The sequence below is a fragment of the Panthera pardus genome, unplaced genomic scaffold (assembly GCF_024362965.1).
Source record: "Panthera pardus isolate Hobbes unplaced genomic scaffold, ASM2436296v1 HiC_scaffold_17, whole genome shotgun sequence".
NCBI classification, from domain to species: Eukaryota; Metazoa; Chordata; class Mammalia; order Carnivora; family Felidae; genus Panthera; species Panthera pardus.
In genome coordinates this window covers 71077500-71096464 of record NW_026526732.1, presented here as the reverse complement: position 1 = coordinate 71096464, position 18965 = coordinate 71077500, and the positions used below count along the sequence as shown (strand labels likewise).

The 18965-nt window shown below is 42.8% G+C and overlaps 1 protein-coding gene across 1 annotated transcript in view; it reads right to left on the bottom strand.

Annotated features, from left to right (window-relative positions):
• Window positions 1-18965, bottom strand: part of MDN1 (midasin AAA ATPase 1) — a 174068-nt gene that overhangs the window by 23625 nt on the left and 131478 nt on the right. Inside the window, exons 68-84 of the mRNA XM_019442848.2 lie at window positions 18702-18796; window positions 17937-18058; window positions 17028-17174; window positions 16077-16186; window positions 15356-15429; window positions 14681-14873; window positions 13194-13353; window positions 10957-11103; window positions 10294-10417; window positions 8988-9093; window positions 7866-7981; window positions 6477-6962; window positions 5983-6209; window positions 5040-5195; window positions 4469-4638; window positions 3534-3695; window positions 1017-1154 (exon numbers count right to left, since the gene is read on the bottom strand). Of these exons, the coding sequence (XP_019298393.2) occupies window positions 1017-1154; window positions 3534-3695; window positions 4469-4638; window positions 5040-5195; window positions 5983-6209; window positions 6477-6962; window positions 7866-7981; window positions 8988-9093; window positions 10294-10417; window positions 10957-11103; window positions 13194-13353; window positions 14681-14873; window positions 15356-15429; window positions 16077-16186; window positions 17028-17174; window positions 17937-18058; window positions 18702-18796 (2733 nt within the window). The remainder of the gene's footprint in view (window positions 1-1016; window positions 1155-3533; window positions 3696-4468; window positions 4639-5039; window positions 5196-5982; window positions 6210-6476; window positions 6963-7865; window positions 7982-8987; window positions 9094-10293; window positions 10418-10956; window positions 11104-13193; window positions 13354-14680; window positions 14874-15355; window positions 15430-16076; window positions 16187-17027; window positions 17175-17936; window positions 18059-18701; window positions 18797-18965) is intronic.

Sequence of the window (18965 nt, the reverse complement as noted above, 5' to 3'; positions counted from 1 at the left end):
TGAAAATGCTGCTATAAACATTGGGATACAAGTGCCCCTATGAATCGGCACTTGTTTGTCCTTTGGATAAATCTTAGCCCAAGCCATCTATTTCAAAAACATTCTTCATTCCAACCAAAAGAGGATATAGATTAAATTTTTTCAATGGGTCTTAAAGACATACAATAAAACCTATTAAGAGTAAACAATGGCATTATTACTTAATGCAGTGGTCACTTAAAATAGCCACGGTTTTTATCTTTAAATGAACCACTACCAAAAACACTTCAGAAAATCATCAACAAAGACCTCCCCATTTAAAATAAGAGAATTTAATGGGGCTCCTGAGTAACTCAGTTGGTTAAGCATCCGACTTTGGCTCAGGTCATGATCTCGCAGTTCATGGGTTCAAGCCCTGCACTGGGCTCTATGCTAACAGCTCAGAGCCTGCTTCAGATTCTGTGTCTCCCTCTCTCTCTCTGCCCCCCATTCATGCTCTTTTTTCTCTCAAAAATGAATAAACATTAAAAAAAATTAAATAAACACCAAAAGTTTAAATCATTTCCCTTTCTTTTTAAAAAAAAATTTTTTTTTTAACGTTTATTTATTTTTGAGACAGAGAGAGACAGAGCATGAATGGGGGAGGGACAGAGAGAGAGGGAGACACAGAATCGGAAGCAGGCTCCAGGCTCTGAGCCATCAGCCCAGAGCCCGACGCGAGGCTCAAACTCACAGACCGTGAGATCGTGACCTGAGCTGAAGTCGGACGCTTAACCGACTGAGCCACCCAGGCGCCTCAATCATTTCCCTTTCAAATTATAGCCATAACTAATGACTGAGCTGCAAAGTTCCTTGTTCTCTAGGCTTATTTATACCTGACTCCCTAAAGCTTTAGTATTCTTAGGGTTCCATGGATCACAGATTGAAACCATTACTTAGTAAAAACATTGATGTGTAAAATTTAATATTGAAAACAAAGGGAAATGGGGGTGAGCTTCTGTAAACTGTATGTGTATTTCACACATATGAAAACATACCTGTTCTTCATTTTCAATCTGGTCACTCACATCCTTCATGCCCTCGCCTTCCCCAATTCCACCTCCCTCATAGTCATGGAACTCAGTTGCTCCCTCTCCTGCTGAATCTTCCATGAATTCTTTGGGCAGGCAAAATCCCTTAAAAATAAAAAAGTGAACAGTTAAGTTCAAAAGCAATTAAAACAACAAAACAGAAACAAACATAAAAAGGATTTCTAGTCCTGATACAAAAAAAAAAATTGTTAGCTTTTTTTAGTTCAATATTTTAAATCTGATGGGAATATATACAGTAAACTTTTGACATTGTTTTCCTCCTCGATAACAGTTATTATGCAGTTTCAAAGCTTGACATCAGATTTAACATATCAGGTTTTGACTCTGTAGAGGCCTTTTAGTGTGTGGTAATTTTTCATTTGGCAAGACAAAACTCTTAATGAATTATACTTGGACAGCACCTAGGAGCAAGTCATTGAGCAAGGGTAGAGCCTCTCAGTGTCTAAATCCCAAAGGGATTTTGTCATTCTTTATTTACTTCTCAAATTAGTAAGACTAAGAGGAGAAAGAGGGAGACAAGACATGTAACCCTGGAGGTTCAGCAACTTGAAACAGATGCCACAACAGGTTTCATTTTTACTTCAAAAATTGAAGAAAATTTGGTATGGTGCTTCTCAAGTAAAATGTTAGTTTTAATATAAAAAGAATATGCCCCTCCTTCAACTCTTGAGCTAAATCTATCATTCCTGGGGTAGGTGCTACATCTAGCCTCAGCTGTTTTCTGCCAAGGCACCTGGCTGGCACAGTATAGGGACTAGAGTCAAGAACAGGTCAGACACAGAAACACTCATCAAGTGTTAACAAACTGTTTCGTGTTGGAAAATAGTTTGGAAAGAAAAATCAACTGCTAGCATGTGGGACAAAAATGAATAGAAAAACAAGTAGAAGAAAATAGTGGCTCTCTCCCATCCAAGTACTAACCAGGCCCGACCCTGTTTAGCTTCCGAGATCAGATGAGATCGGGAGAGTTCAGGGTGGTACAGCCGTAGACAAAAATAGTGGCTCTCAATCAGGAATTTTATCAGACAAGCTATCAAGTTGTCAATCTGAGGATAGAAATGTATTAAAAAACAAGCTGCCAACTAACAAGGAATTAAGACCCCAAACCTGCAAATACCAATTGTGACTCAGTTACAAAGAAACAGCTTTCCATGGATTAAGTGTTATAATTATGACATAGATCTATTATCTTAGCACTGAGTCTAACCTACTTTCAATTTCCCTCAGGACTACTCAGAAAGGATATGAATACAATGTGGATACTTAAAAACGTAAAGGAAAGGCAAACTCACTATCAGGACATGTATTCTTAGAAAGCTGACTGAGGGGGACCTGGGTGACTTAGTCAGTTAAGGGTCCAACTTCGGCTCAGATCATGATCTTGTGGTGAGTTCAAGCCCCACGTCGGGCTCTGTGTTGACAGCTCACAGCCTGGAGCCTGCTTCATATTCTGTGTCTCCCTCTCTCTCTGTCCCTCCCCTGCTCATGCGCTCTCTCTCTCTCTCTCTCTCTCTCTCTCTCTCTCTCTCTCTCAAAAATAAATAAACATTTAAAATAGGTTTAGGTAGAGGCAGAACATGACTGTACGAGGCGGAGATTCAGAGGTCCTTCTGCAGGGCACATCACTCACAGTAGCTACATCTGGAATAGCGGAAGGGCTCCCAACACTTTGCTTATATTAAAACCCCCACACCCCACTCCAAAACACAGGCCAAAGTCATTCTAAAACCTGTCAGACAAGAGCAACAGCACAAGTGGACAAACAGAACTGACCCAAATCTCAGGGTATGCTCACCATACACTGTCCTACCGCTCTTTTGCATATGGTATATTTTCCAAGGAGTGATGAGATTTGAGACTGGCTCAGTGCCCATCAGACAGAAGGAGCAAATAAGACATTCATTTATTTATTACTCAACAAATACACACATTCGTCCTCTATATACACTGCATGGGCTTGTCTTCCATTTTTAAACCCTTTCTAATATTCCAGTTACCCAGAATTAAGAACTCTTGACTATTTATAAGAAGCCTAAAGTCCATCTTTAGTTTGTAAATTCCTATCTTCAAGTGACTCTTACGAGTATTGTACTTAGATTTGGAGAAATCTTAGAATACTAAGGAAATCAAAATAAAACAAAGTATATTCAATTGAAGGTAGTTCTCACAAAAATGCTAAGGAGTGTGGGCAGATCTCATTTTACAAACAAGGAAACTAAGGTTAAGGATAGCCTCTGGAGTTTAGGGATTTCATCAGTGGGGGACCTGCAGGTTCCAAGACCTTAGTGGAAACAGGCATAGTGAAAGGGTGCTGGACAAAGCCCTAAAAAATCCACAGGGAGAGCAAATGACCTCCTGCTGTCTGTGAATGTCCTAAATAAAAGCCTGTGAAAGCAAGCACTTAATGGCTACCAAGTATTTGGTACTGGCTGCACCAGGGTGCTTCACATGAACAGTCCTTACCTCCTGGGCGAGCTCTGTAAAGACATGGGCAAGAACAGACAGCAGCTTTGCAGTGCTACGGTGAGTTGCCAAAGACATGGTCAGGAAGAAGAGGACGAGGTCTGAGTACCTGGAGAGCATGGGCACCAGACGCACCAACAAGCAGCAGGATTGGCTGAAGAACTGCGGGCAAAAGATCACAAGGCCTGCTCACACTATGTAATGGGTGCTGGGTTTTCCCTGTAATAAAAATGTTCTGGAACTAAACAGCAACAGTCATTGCACAATGTTGTGAATGCACTAAATGCCACTGATGGTAAGTTTTATGTATATTTTCTCTCTCACACACACACACGCGCGCCTCTACTATTTCTTCCATCTTCACACAAACCTTCACAAAAGTACGCTTTAAATTCTGTCACTTACAATCCATTTACTTAATAAAGTGTAGTGGTTTTTTTTTTTTTTTGAATAAGATGTTTATAAACGAATTCTATTCAGAATCAAAGTTGGCACTGGAGTCAGTGCTACAGACTTATAATGTCCTACAAAATAAGTTGCTTCTCTGGAATATTATGGAGGTGGCAACCTCCCCCTTTGCTAGCTTGTTGTGAAGGGGAAGGTATTTGCAGAGTGTGGCGATTCATTAGCTGATGGCAGCAACATCCACCATTAACATCAAACACCCAGGAAAATATCTGGTTAGGGTATGAAAGAATCCCAAGATGACAGATACTCTGGGTTGCTAGCATTTTTTTTGCATCTATGCATCTTAAACTATAACCCTTAGCTAGCAAGCCCTAAGCTTTTCACAGTTTGTCAGTCATGTTTACCTGCATAAAGAAAACAAATTTTGAGTGATTTTTGCCCCCAAAGGCCTGCTTTGGGAGCACCTACATGGAGCAAAGTGAAACCCACTCTGGATGGCAAGAAGCTTCTGAAGCACTGCTGGTTACCGTGTGTTTTGCTGCTGTGCCATCTTCACCGTACGATTTCAGCCTCTCCAACAGCTCAGAGACAGCAGAAATGATTTTCTGCACATGCAGAGTGCTCACGTCGGCCCACAAATCATCCTCTAACAGTTTTGTTAGATGTCCTGATTGCAGTCCCTCCAAGCCTGCTGCCCCTTTCATTCACAGAAAAGGAAGACATGATGAGTAACACAAAATAAACCCTTTTCATCTCCATTCACGCACTCATCATTCCCAATATCTGTCCTTAAATATTTAGCCACAAAGGGGCGTCTGGGTGGCTCAGTCGGTTGAGAGCCCGACTTTGGCTTGGTCTTGATCTCATGGTTTGTGGATTCGAGCCCTGCATCGGGGTCTGTGCTGACAGCTCAGAGCCTGGAGCCTGCTTCAGATTCTGTGACTCCCTCTCTCTGCCCCTCCCCACTCGTGCTCTGTCTCTGTCTTTCTCTCAAAAATAAATAAACACAAAAAAAATTTTTAAAAATATTTAGCCAGAAGGATAAATTTAAAAATTAAATCAAGTAGAAAAATAGCTTTTCCTTGATTTCAGACATACCGTCCTCTTCTTGTGGTCTGCTTTGGTCAGTGTTCTCCTCTGTCTTTTTACTGTTTCTTTCTGCTAAGTTCTGGATGGCACAAAGGATGGCCCGGATGGCAGTTTCCACCTGTTCTGAAAAATCTTCCACAAACCCTTCATCTAACATTTGGTTTCCTAGTAAGTAAGAAGGTGTAAAACAAACAAAAAACCCAATCATTTGCTCCAGTGCCTCTAGAAATCATTAACAATCCTCACTTGTTATTTTTACAAAACAGCCACCTGTTAACCACCTACTACGAGTGAGCCACAGTGTCAAACTGTGCTGAATACAAAGATGAATGAGACACAGTCCTTGCTGAGATGAATTACAAGTTTATCATCTTTTATTGAAAGTTCTGCTAGAAGAATGCCAAAAATATGAAAATAGTTAAGATGCTGTATATAACCACCAATTTAGTCCAAATATCAGCCCTCAGCTTTCCAGTCTCAGAAAGAACTGTCTGCTAACAGCGAGTGAGCCCGTGCTGCCTCCCTACATGTGTGCTACAAAGTGACATGATCAACTCAAAGGCAAGGTACTCAAACAAATGAGGCAGAGAGGTGCCTGGGTGGCTCAGATGGTTGACTCCAACTCTGGATTTTGGCTCAGGTCATGATCTCATGGTTCATGAGTTCGAGCCCTACATGGGGCTCTGCACTGACAGTGTGGAGCCTGTTTGGGATTGTCTCTCTCTTCCTTTCTCTCTCTCAAAATAAATAAATAAACTTTAAGAAAAAAGAGAAATGAGGCAGAAAGAGTTAAGAGCTAGGGGTTCCAACCACACCTATCTGCCTTAGAACCCTGGACAGATATGTCTGGAACAAAACATAATGTGTCTTTAGGATAGTCTAGATTTAAATCTGTAAGACATCACTCCTACACCAGGCTTTGACTCCCTTACTGAGTGACAGACAGTCTTACCACTTTGGCTTCCTGAAGCAAGTAGATGTGTCTTCCAGGAAGTAAAGTCATCTGTGGCTTTATTGATTTCTCCTCTTAAATAGTCCAGGCTCTCAACTAATGCCATTTGTTGGTCTGTTTGCTCAACTTCTATCCTGGGAATAATGAACAAGGACTCTAGTCCTTGCAAATGAACTGACACCTGGGACAGGCAACTCAGCCCAGAAGAACAAACTTCAAAATCTTTCCTGCAACAACAGAAATTCAACAATGTTGACAAGAAGGGGCTACCATAAACACACACACACCCTGATCCTTCCATCCACTAAAATGTGAGCAGGGGAGAATTCACTGTACCTCAAGAGTAACAGCTAGACATACGCTACAAAGCACTATGAAGGTCCACAGAAAAACAGAATTGAAATAAAATAACCTTTCATCATTTTATCCCCTTACTAAACTCTGAGCAAGCACCGAAGCACACAGAGGGACAGTACAGACATAGCCATACTCACCAAGAATGAAAGAGAGTCTCACAAGACTGCTGCCTGATTTTGTCAACATCAGCTTTCACTGTTTTAATGGTTTTCAGCATCTCTGTTAATCTCGCAGTTGACTGTTGCCAAAGCTCGTCCTGTTTCCGCATCCAGCAACCAGAGGGCAGCTGATTTCGAGGTAGTGGGGATGGGCAACTAAATTCTGATGGGATGAGGTCCTGTATGGCTCCAGAAAGCTGGCCATTGGTGAGCTCTGGTCCTTCTGGGTAGGGGGCAGAAGGCTGACCCTGTACCTGGGCACCACTGTGGCCTGGAGTTGGCCCTGCACTGGGGCAGCACTGGAGGAGCAAGGAGAGCTGCTCAAGCAGGATCTGGCTCTGCATGGCCAGATGCTGCAGCCTTTCTGTCCACTGCTGCACACCATCCTGAGGGGGGAAGGCCACCGGGTAGACCAGCGGCTCAGTCAGTCTGCCATGAATCTCCTGCACACAGCCAAGGAGGTTCCTGTGCAGAGAAACCCATGGAGAAATCATGTGGCACCTTAAACTGCATCGCCATGTTGTTTTTAACAATAACTTCATTTGTTTCTGAACAAAGTATGGGTTTTTTCACATAATCAAGGAGAGAACCCCCATGGTTAAGACTGTTAAAACGCCCTTTGAAATCCTTAAACACAACCTTCTGAAGACCGAAAGCAAGTGTCTTCAGTCTTACACAAGTGTCAAAACTCACTGCTTATCACCTACCCCCTTACAGCTTTTTCCCATCTAACAGTCAAATCACTGCAGTGATTTCAACCATTACTTAAAAAAAAAAAAAAAAAAAAATCTAGTAAACGTGGTATACTTTGTTAGATAAACCCTTATGCGTACAACAGAAAATGGTTGCGGCCAAAGTGATTACAATCTGGAAATACTACCTCTCAGCCAAGAATCCATTCAAAAAATGATGACAGGCTTCCTAACTGTCCTCGTCTTTTAAATATTTAATTCCACTGAGGAACGTCCATGCATGGCTCAGCAAATTGCAACTCTGTGGTCCAAAACCCCCCATGAACTGAAGCAGTCTCAAATCTAATCTATGCCCAGAGACAGATACCATACACACAATCCTGTCACGCAATCTGATGGACTGTCAACCACAAACCCCCTCTCTCCAGACCAAGGTGTACTTCAGCCATGGCAATTTTATCTAATTCAGCCCCCGAACTCATCTCCCAGGGCCCATTCTCCCAAGAGGTGCTGCCACAACCACAGGGCAGAAGCACATCACCAAAAGCAAGGGGAAGAGCCAAGAGAAACCCCATCTGCTTCTGTGGGTCTCAAAAGTTCATTTCCAAATTGAGAGCAGACTCACACAATTGTTCCTAATTCATGCCACAAACCCAACTAACTAGTTCGTGAATACCTGAGGAGGATCCACTGCTCAGTCAGCGTGGTCAGGGAGCGCCGCTGTTGGATAAGCACCTTCATCAGATGTGCCGAGAACCCTTTGCATCGCTCGACGTTGCTCATGCCCAACTCCTGCAAAGGGGAAGTGGAAACATGCCAAAGGTTTTACTGGCAAACATCATCACACACGCAGGTGTTACCAGAAAGCAGTTTCATCCAAAACTCGCTGGGGAAAGTGCCTTTTAATTGGATAAGCTTTGGATATGCTGCAGTCTAGAGGCAACACATTCATCTTTCTAAGCAGTGCTTCTCAAATTGTGCTTCCACAAATCACTGATGTTCCATGATTTAACACTGAGACACCTGAGTGGTTCAGCTGGTTAAACATCTGACTCTAGATTTTGGCTCAGGTCATAGTCTCACAGTTTGTGAGTTCGAGCCCCGCATCGGGCTCCACACTGGCAGTGTAGAGCCTAGTTGGGATATTCTCTCTCTGTGTGTCTCTCTCTCCCCTTCTCTCCGCTGCTCCCCAGCTCGAAGTAAATAAACTAAAACAAAACAAAACAAAAAAAGAACTAGTTTAACATCAAAATTAGTGGCCTTTTCTCAATTCACAAGAGGAAAACTATCTGAAGATGGCATTCTCCACATGAAGCTTTTCTTATATAACCTCTTTTTTAAATGTTTTATTTATTTTTGAGAAAGAGTGTGTGTGTGCATGAGCACATGTGGGGAAGGGGCAGAGAGAGAGAGAGAGAGGAAGACAGAGGATCCGAAGCAGGCTCTATGCTGACAGCAGTGAGCCCACGAAGGGCTCAAACTCACAAACCCTGAAATCATGACTCCAGCCGAAGTCAGATGCTCAATCGACTGAGCTACCCAGGCACCCCTTACATAACTTTTCTTACGCATTTGGTCTTGTTGGCAAACGTAAGTAATAGAATTTATGATAAAATGCTTTCTGATTAAGCACAAAATTACACTGATTTATACTCTAAGTTTAATGATGTTCTGCAAAAAGCTCAGTCACGTTCTGTAATGGGCTCTGATCACTTGGTAAGACCTGAGAGTGCTGCCCTGGAGGAACAAAATAGGAGCTTTCCCTGGGCCCCGGCAATTCTGAGGTTCTTTCACCTACCTTGGCAGGAGCTGCTAAGGCTGCACTAAGCCTGGCGTGCCGTGCAAGAGAGCGAAAGAAGTACTTCTGGCATCCATCCCATGAAGAGGAGATTTCTGTCAGCAGCCTAGAAATCAACATGATATACTTAAATAAAACCACTATTTCCCATCAAAGATCCTGAAGACTCAGAGATTGGTATTATTTAGCCACAACCAAAAGCTAAGAGTGCGAACAGATTCATTTCTGTGAGGTCTCATTCAGTCAGGCGCTCATTAGTCCTTTATGCAAAGAATGTATTACATACTTAACACTGGAAGTATAGAGGGAAAATAAATTATGATGACAATATAGTTTCCTTAATGAAAACTTTATAACTATCTTAGGAGTGGAAGCTAAAGGTCATAAATTCTGATGCCCACGGGGGCCAAGCAGTTAACATAAATGATTAAGGACAGACAAGCACAAAATGATACATGGCAATGACAGCCGACCTCAATGTGGGAAAAGCAACAGGACTGTTTGCAGACTGTAGTGATCTGGAGAATATGTGTCCTGTCCAAAGGAGGGAGCTACAGTTTAACTTTCTCACAGGAAAGCAAATCCAATTGGCCCAATCTTCCTGAAAAACTGAAATTCAGAATATTTATTTATTTATGTAAAATTTCTACTTTGGGGATGCCTGGCTGGCTCAGTCAGAAGAGCATGTGACTCTTGATCTCAGGGTTGTGAGTTTGAGTCCCACGAAGGGTGTAGGGATTACTTAAATAAATCTTAAAAATAAAATTTCTACTTTTTATAATGCTGTGTTGAATTAAACTTTAAAGCACTCAGAGGGCCACTGAGCAAACAAAATACAAATGTATGTGTACCCAGCTCATGTAAATCATCTATTTACAACCACTTCTGCCACAGTTATGAACACAGAGGTAACTCTGTCTCAAAATTTATAGGTTCTCAAATTGAAGAATACATTAGAAATTATAAAGAATTTATGTATATGCAATCACTAAAAATGTGGCCATTCTCTCACAGATTTTCGCCTGTGAATTCAAACCAAGTGAGGAGACCTCAGGAAAATCAGAGGACCAAAAAAAAATAACGGGAGAGGTGAATACAAGGAGAAAGAAAAAGAAAAAAGAAAAAAAAAAAAAGTCTCTTACTGAATGCTCACCACGTGCCAGATGCAGAGCCAGAGCCAGAGCCAGGCACTTTTTAAAATGTTATCTTTACAGCAATGCTAGGAGAGAGGTATTCTATCCCCATTTTGGCAAATGAAGACATGAAGCTTAAATGACTTGCTCCATTTATAATTTAAAAAACAAACCTAGAATCAGCCTGAGTGCTGCTGACTACAGACAATGCACTCCGGAGATCTAACGGGTGAAGATGAAGCATCTCTTGAGGGTTTTTTGAACGGGCCCAGGCAAGACCTTTGCGATATGACAAACCTAGGAAGTAAATAGCATACATTTAAGTAAAGGAACTCAGAAGAGAATGACTATGCTATGCCCCACCCCATCCCACTGCCACTGTGACTCTAAAAATAAAGTCCTTGGAATAGCACCACCCAGGAGCTTGTTAGAACTCAGGCTGACAGGCCCTGCCCTGCCCCTACTACAACAGAACCCCTGCATTTAACAAGATTCCCTGAGTCATTTGAACATACATTAAAGTTTGAGAATTTGCTCTCTAAGCTACATTGGAAGGGTGGGTGCCATACAACATATGGTGATGAAAACAAAGCATGGTTTCTGAGAACCTTCGTTACAAAACTGTGAAAATATTTGGGACTCACAAATGGTTGGTTCATCACATGGATTTCATATGTGTGACTGAACTCTCAGAATGGCATTTCAAAACCTTGCCTACTGCCTCCTGCTTTCCACCACCCCAATCGTCTCTAGAAATTCCCCCCACATCACCCGCGTTGTTTTCCTCCCTAAGAGCTGGTGACCATTCTTCATCAGGTTTCCAATGAGAACCATACCAGTTTTGGCAAGGTGTTGAAAGAGGTCTGCTAAAGCTCGCTGCTTCCGCAGGAGAATATGCTTGGCTTCTGACCGCTGCTTCTCCTTCTCTGCAGAGGGCTCCACATTCAAGCTCTGCAGCTCCCTCACAGAGGAAATCACTTCACCTAAGGAAATAACAAGGAGGAAATACCGAAATCCCACAATTCTAATTAACATGTTAAACTACTCAGACCCAGGACATCGTGGGACACGAGAAGCAGGTGACACTCATCTTTACAGCTCTGATAACTAGCACAGTCCTTAGCATTTGGTAAATTCTAAATTAAAGGTGAACGGAAATAGAAAATACTCATGGAATTCATCCCTCTTGACAACAAACAAACCAAATAAAAAGTAGTTTTTCTTTTTTTAATTTATGGGGTTTAAAAATAGGCAAAAAAGCACTTGTTGAACACTATGTGCAGCAATTTATAGTAAGAATTTAAATCATATATTTCCCATAAATAGGATACATCCTGAGGTCCTATCCTGTACCTGGTTCGTGGTTGATGTTCCCTTACTCTGTACAACTCCAGGAGCACTGATTTACAGCTGTTTGGAGAGGCTCAGAAAGGTCTAGTCACTTACTAAAGTTCATTCAGCTAAAGAGTGACTAGAAGACAAGACACAAACCCTGGCCAAACTGACTCTGAAACCCAAATTCTTTCTCCAGCACCACACTGCCCTGCTGAATACCCATGGGTGGCTGTAACACGAGGCTGCTGCCTGCCTGCCACAGGGAGTGTTATGGACTGTGTCCCCCAAAATTCATGTTAGAGTCCTAACCCCCAGTGCCTCAGATTATGAGTGTATTTGGAGATAAGACCTTTAAAGAGGTAATTAAGGTAACGTGAGGCAATATGGGTGGGCCCTAATCCAACCTGACTGATGTTCTTAACAGAAGAGTAGGACATGGGAGAACATGTGAAAACACAGAGGGGAAACAGAGCAGCCAAGGGGACAGACCTCAGAAGAAACCAAACCTGCAAATACTTTGATTTCATATGTCTAACTTCCAGAACTGTTTAGAAAACTAACTTTTCTTGTTTAAGCCACCCTATATGTGATACTTTAAGGTAGCTCTAACAAACACGGACATTCTAGTCTTCCAGAAGAAAGCAAGTGTAGTGGACACCATTATACAGACATTGTAGGAAAGTCAGAGAATTCTTTGCATCACAGAGTGGGTACCCTTTCCAGAAGATGCACATGGGACCTGTATCCCATTCATTTCGATCATCAGGATCAGGCAGGCAGATCATCTTCAGCAATGGATATATGTAACAGGCTATTGTTCTAACAAGTTTTTTTTTTAATGTTTATTTTTTTGAGACAGAGAGGGAGAGAGAGAAAGAGATATGGAGTGCACACATTCATATGTGCACAAGCAGGGGAGAGGCAAAAAGAGGGGGTGAGAGAGAATCCTAAGCAGGCTCCACACTGTCAGCTCAGAGCCTAGCTTGGGGCTCGATCCCACACACTGTGAAATCATAACCTGAGCTGAAATCAAGAGTCAGATGCTTAACCAACTGAACCACCCAGGCACCCCCTAACAAGTTTTAAAAATAAAGAGCTCCCTGAGATCACATTGTAGCCTCACTGAAGAAGGACCAGTTTCACTCTGACACCATACTCATGGGGGGTGATTAGGGGTGCAGACAGTGCTGGAGGATGACAAGACCTCAATCTATTAAGTTCTGGAATCCCTTCCCCAGCCACGGCTGTTATACTACAGAGCAAATCTCGGCTCTCAACTTCCCTGTGCAAGGACGACCAGCAGATGAAACTGCTACATCTCTCCACAGTGAAGAAAGCAAGAAAAGGACAGTGAGTGAATCTTCCTTCTCCTTTAACTCAAGGGAGACAATATTTGGAGAGGTAGGAACAGCTTACAGACTCTGAGAAACTTGTCTCTGTACCTCTTTATTCATGCCCCCAACCAAAGAGAGCTGATATAGACAAGGCTACTGCAGAAAATGGCATAACATAGCATTAGCTATGGACAAGATGGACAAGGTGAAAATTATAACAGCTTGTGTGGTCTCTGCTGGCTCCTGCGACTGGGCTGTTTTTTAGCCCACTTGTTTATTCAATTAACCGCTCAACACTACTGATGACGTCAAAAAAAGGACATAGGCAGCAAATTCCCACGCTCTTGGGGGCACTAGAGAAAACAGAGCAAACCCCACATTTGCCCCTGGCTGCTGGCACTCACCAGTGAAGTGATCAAGGCCCTCCACTAGGTAAGGCAGACGGCTTTCCTTCATGAGCGTCAGGCACACCTTCCTCATTCGTTTCATGAGCTTTGGCAAGCGACACAGCAGCTCTCCCTCCAAGGGGAAAGAAGCACCCTGACACTGTTCTGGAATCACAGCCTGTGAGACAGAGCACAGGTTAGCCTCACTGCCAAGAACAGTAACAGCACTCACCTGCACTGGTGCTAAATTTAAATGCCATACCCCTCTACACACACTCAGCTCAGTAAGTATTAAATCCTCTCCTCCCCAGCTCTGAGGTCTCACAAGAACAAAAGCAGCATCACCAAAATTAAGATGTGTCCTGGATATTTAGAGAACCCTACTGCTGCTCCACGTGAGATCACTTAGAAGCACCCCGTCTCACCTGCAGCAATACCACCTGTGCTAGCGACCATTCTAGACTTTGGAATGTACTAGAACTGCTGCCTTTATGGTGCTGTGCTGCACTGCCTGTCTTGGACACACAAGTCGTACTTCTACCACCACCTCTTCCACCCTCCACTTTCTTCAATTCAATTATGAGGAACCCAGATACTGGCTAATGGGAAAAACTTTCGTCCACCGGGGCATATTTTCATCCCCTCCCCCCCCCCCCCCCCGAAGAATCTCTGAAATTCCTATGCTGTCATCAACAGCAAATCAAAAATTTTGGTCAGCATGACAGAAATCAGTGAGCTGATGAATATAATCAAAAGAAAATGAACTTGGAGCCCACACCGTATTTGTAGAACCACAGCATGGCTACATGCTCAATTTCTATTACACTTTCTGTACTTGGGAAATACTAAAAATAGCTTGAGGACTTCCACTGCTTACTCTATGGACCCACGACGGTAAGTACAGTAGGAAGGCAAAGGCTATTACTGTCCTGAGGTGTGCTCTCTGATCCCAAAGCTCTTTACATCTAAGGATATAATGTGGGACCACCCATTCTGTAACAGACCTGCTCACCCAAAGTCTCCATAACTGTTACATTTTCTGGAATTTTGCAAGCCAGCTCTTAACTGTTGGTGCTTGAAGTTGGTCATGATGAGAGAATTTATACCATGGTCATCAGCAAACACTAAAATCAACCTATCACTGCAAACATTCACTCCCTATACAGCAGCTTCATCATGTGGTAGCCCAAAGGCAGCTTCAATGGCATATTCCTCAACTGATGCTTTAAGTCTTCCATCACAGGAAGATGAAATCTACCTGCTTCACAGGTAAGCACAGAAAGTGCGTATTTCCCGTAGGCGAACATTAAACTTTCAGCACTAGGACTGATGCCTTTTGCCTTATTAGGTACCAGTGTCAGACATACATATAAGTGCTATATTTGTCCAAAGAGCAAGATTTCAAAGGAATTGCCTTGCCCAGTTCTAGGGACATTCTTCCACATAAAGCACAGACCTCACTAGACTGGCCCAAGAATAAGCAAACACCATCTCATAAGGTATACCTGTGCAGCTACTGGCTGGGCCAACAGGGTCTCCCTCAGTGCCATGTTCAGACTCTGAATGGGGGATGCCTCGCTGGTGGCTGCTGGCTGTGACAAAAAGTCAGGCTGTTCCTCCTTGTCACTCTCCACCAAGGATGACCGGCAGGGTTCACTCAGGACAGCTTCAAATTTCTTCATGAATTTAAAGAGGGTCCTGGCCCCATGTAATGACAGATGAAGAGGAAAAGATGGATGGAAAGTGAGGAAATGTAAAATGGCATAACGCACACACATATAACTTAATAACCTTATCGTCTGTACGCATGAACCCCTTACATACTCATAATCATCCTGTTTATTTTTTAAGGAAAAGTAAGGCAGGTATTGTCATCTCCTTTTTCTAGAAGTAAAAACTGAAGCCAGGAATGGGGCCATCACTTCCCTCAAGGGAAGACAGCTAGTATGTAGCAGAAGTGCTTAGGCTGCTTTGTCTCGAGGCACACCAATTCTTTTTGTAGGCAGACTTTGCTTCAGGTGGTAGGGGGTGCTGTCGAAAAGCCACACCCAAACAATCTAGTGCTTCATAAGGAGTTCAAAGCAGCACTAAGGCCACTTGAACAATTTAATTTAGTCTTGCTACCTAGCATACAAAAATTCTCACCTTTAGTCACTCTGAATTTTTAAAAGATAAACTACCTGTGTGTCTTTTCCACAGATTGTTTAATGGACCAGAAGCTGACATCATTCCACTTGGATATCTTTACAAATTCCTGTAAGATAAATGAAGAACAAGGAACGGTTTTATAAAGATATATGAAGAACGAGGAATGGTAGCATTTTGTTTCTTTCTAAATCACCTGTTTACCGAAGACCAGAGCCCACTCCATCCCACATACAGGACTGTATACCAGTGAACAAGTAAAACAAGTCTAAAATGGGAACCCAGGTGTTTGTCACAAAGCAATGAAAAGAGAGTGCTCCTATGATCAACATGTCACCTGATATGTGTTCAGCTTGTACCAGGGCTGCCTCCACAACCACTGAATTATCAAAAGATAGGACCCTCCTTTCCCCCAGGGCACCTTGATGGCACACAACACTAGATGGCGCTCCTCTGAGGTGGAAAATCAGCCAGGGCAAGAGCGGGGGAGTGAACACTAACAGACGTTTGTGGCAATCTTCTTGAGAAGCCTTTGATGGGCCACTCCACTAACCCGTCACACACTTGGGACAGGTCAGCAATGGAGCCAATGCCACAGAATAAATCTTGCCATTCTACTTGGCAGTTGCAATGCTCTCCTCCATTCCCCAGAGCCCCCTGCTTCATAGTTAAATGGATAAAAGAAAAGAACTAAACAGAAAGAATTTGCTGATTTTGTTCTCCCAAGAGTAATCATTACAAAGCTGTTCATCTTACTTTAAGTTCTTTTTCTAGGGGGGAACGAAGTTCCACAATTTTGGCTTGGACCCGGTCAAAGAATTGCTTGTAATAATGGTACAAATTCCACAGAACACTGCAAAGTGAATCTGGAAGAAATGAAAAGGAAACAAAAACACCACACTTGCTGCATGTGCTACTGGCTCCACCTGTGGGCTTCACATTTTAGTGACGCTCCTTCCTCTTTACTCTTCAGGCCATGAGATGACAGCACAACATTTCACAGGCATGTTATTTAACAGCTTATCAGGGAGTCTGAGTCTAGCAATTCCCTGAGATGCAGGCAGCCTGTCACCTCTACCCCATTTTTTCATTACAGCTTATACTGAATTTTGTTGCTCTTAAAGGTGATGTACTCAATGTTCCACTAAACACAATGTCAAACCCTTTCTCAGAATCTTATTGTAAAGTCAGCAGAAACTAAACCTGTTTTAAAAGATGGCCTATTAAGAGGTTCAGCCTGACTGCTCATTCACATACAATCTATAGTCCTAGTTACATTTTCATCCAAATACCTGTGGTCAGGGACAGTAACTGACAGTGTTTCCTGTGCAGTTACTTGATATGTAGTAGAGAGCTTGCTAGATCAAAGAATCTAATTATGGCCTGGATCAAGCAGAAGCTTAGCAGGACACCTACACTGTCGATACAGAAAGATGTGCAGCCTCAACATGCCAGTTCCCAAGATCTGCATTTGGCAATTTACCTCTGGCAGAGTTCATTAGTTTGGGCTTCATTTATAACCACTTTGTACTTTAATGTTGTTCTCTGTATCTAATGTGAATCACTTCAAAGTAAGAGATGACTGAAAGCGTAACATTTAAAACCTGGTATGCAATAAGATGCCTATCTTGTGAAGAATTCAAAGCCTAACCCATTTAAACATTACAGTGTAAGAGTAAAGAAAAACACACACACACCCCTCCTTACCCTTTCCTTCAACTTGAGGCATCAACAAGACATGACAATGGAAAACCAGTAACATCTGAAGCCGTACGTGGAATTCTCCCAGTGAGGATCCCTCAATAAATGCTTGTAATGTGCTGACCAGCAACATCAGGGTCATCTGCTTATCATCTTTAAAGATTCAAAGAAGAAAACATATGCACCTGCAACCATCACTTCATATTTGTAACATGCATGCAATCTACTATGGGACACACTGGGGCACGGCAGGAAAAGAGAGACCATAATTAAAGTGAAACTCTGAGGGGCGCCTGGGTGGCGCAGTCGGTTAAGCGTCCGACTTCAGCCAGGTCACGATCTCGCGGTCCGTGAGTTCGAGCCCTGCGTCAGGCTCTGGGCTGATGGCTCGGAGCCTGGAGCCTGTTTCCGATTCTGTGTCTCCCTCTCTCTCTGCCCCTCCCCCGTTCATGCTCTGTCTCTCTCTGTCCAAAAATAAATAAAAAAAACGTTGAAAAAAAAAAAATTAAAGTGAAACTCTGAGGCATAGGTAAATTCCCAGCTGATATAAAAACAGTTCACTCAGGGTATGTGTTAAACGCACTCAAAACAGATTATGAAACTGAATTATAAGGTGCTTGTTTTAAGTATGAAATGAAACACTTTTAACTCAAGCAGGTCAACTAGTACCCAAGAAAAAAAATCTTCATTTTTGCCTGTCTCTTGGATATAGAGCATAAGGAAACCTTATGACCAGCTCTCTAGACTCTGAACAAATCACGTAAACCTCTCAGAAATACCATGAAGTCAAATGATGCATCCCATGTAAAAGGAGTGGTGCAAGGAGACAAGGGAACAGGTAAATCCCACATCTGCAGCACTCTACAATTAGCCTGCAACTTCTAAATATGCAGGGAATTTATGGACAGTTGTTACCTTCCTGCTCCTCTGTTTGTTCCTGCATGTGCTTCTCAAGCATCTGGTAGATGGAGAACCAGTGCTTGGTGGATTTCTCAGTATGGCGCTTCATGGTATTATCCAAACTCATAGACCAGCAGCTGAAACATGAGAGAAGAAGCCAAGCAGGCATTTAAGGAAACCCATTTGAAAGATCTGAAACCACAGAAGCAAAAGCTAAACATTCACTATTCTCTCCTTCCAAGTGGAGATGGAGAAGCTACCTAGTTTGTTGCCTCCGGAATGTATGCCATTGTCTCTACTGAGGTTATGTTATTTTTTTAATTTTATTTTTGAGAGAGGGAGACAGAGAGCAAGTGGGACAGGGGGAGACAGAGACAGAATCCGAAGCAGGCTCCAGGATATGAGCTGTCAGCACAGAGCCTGATGTGGGGCTCGAACCCACGAGCTGTGAGATCATGACCTGAGCTGAGGTTGGACGCTTAACTGACTGAGCCACCTAGGTGTCCCTCTACTGAGGTCATTTTAAATGCTCTATTTGTTTTTTAAGTAGGCTCCATGCCCAATGTGGGGCTTGAACTCACGGCCCTGAGATCAAGAGTCAGATGTTCTACTGACTGGGCCAGCCAGGCACCCCTAATGCCCTGCTATTTAACTCTGTGATTAATAACTGAAAAGTACATTCTCTTACTACAGAAACCCTGCAGAAGCAAACTATCAAAAGATGAACGTCCCTACAGCACAAGTTCAGGAGGGGAAGGGAAGTGACAGATTATCACTTACTTCAGTTCCAGTTTACGCCAACGAATGATCGTCTGACTGACTAAATCGAGATGTTTCCGCAGAGACAGAGCTCGACTTGCATTCTCCTCCCAATCCTAAAACACAAAGATAAAATTTACTGCTGGGCTCTTAAATAACTCTTATGCTGATTTATCAATAGCAATGAGTGTACATCCAACATATCTAGCTTCAAGTTGTTTCTAGTCACCTGACAGAATCAAGCAGAGCTGAGTTTAGAGGCAGGCAAAAAGTAAAGGATTTAGG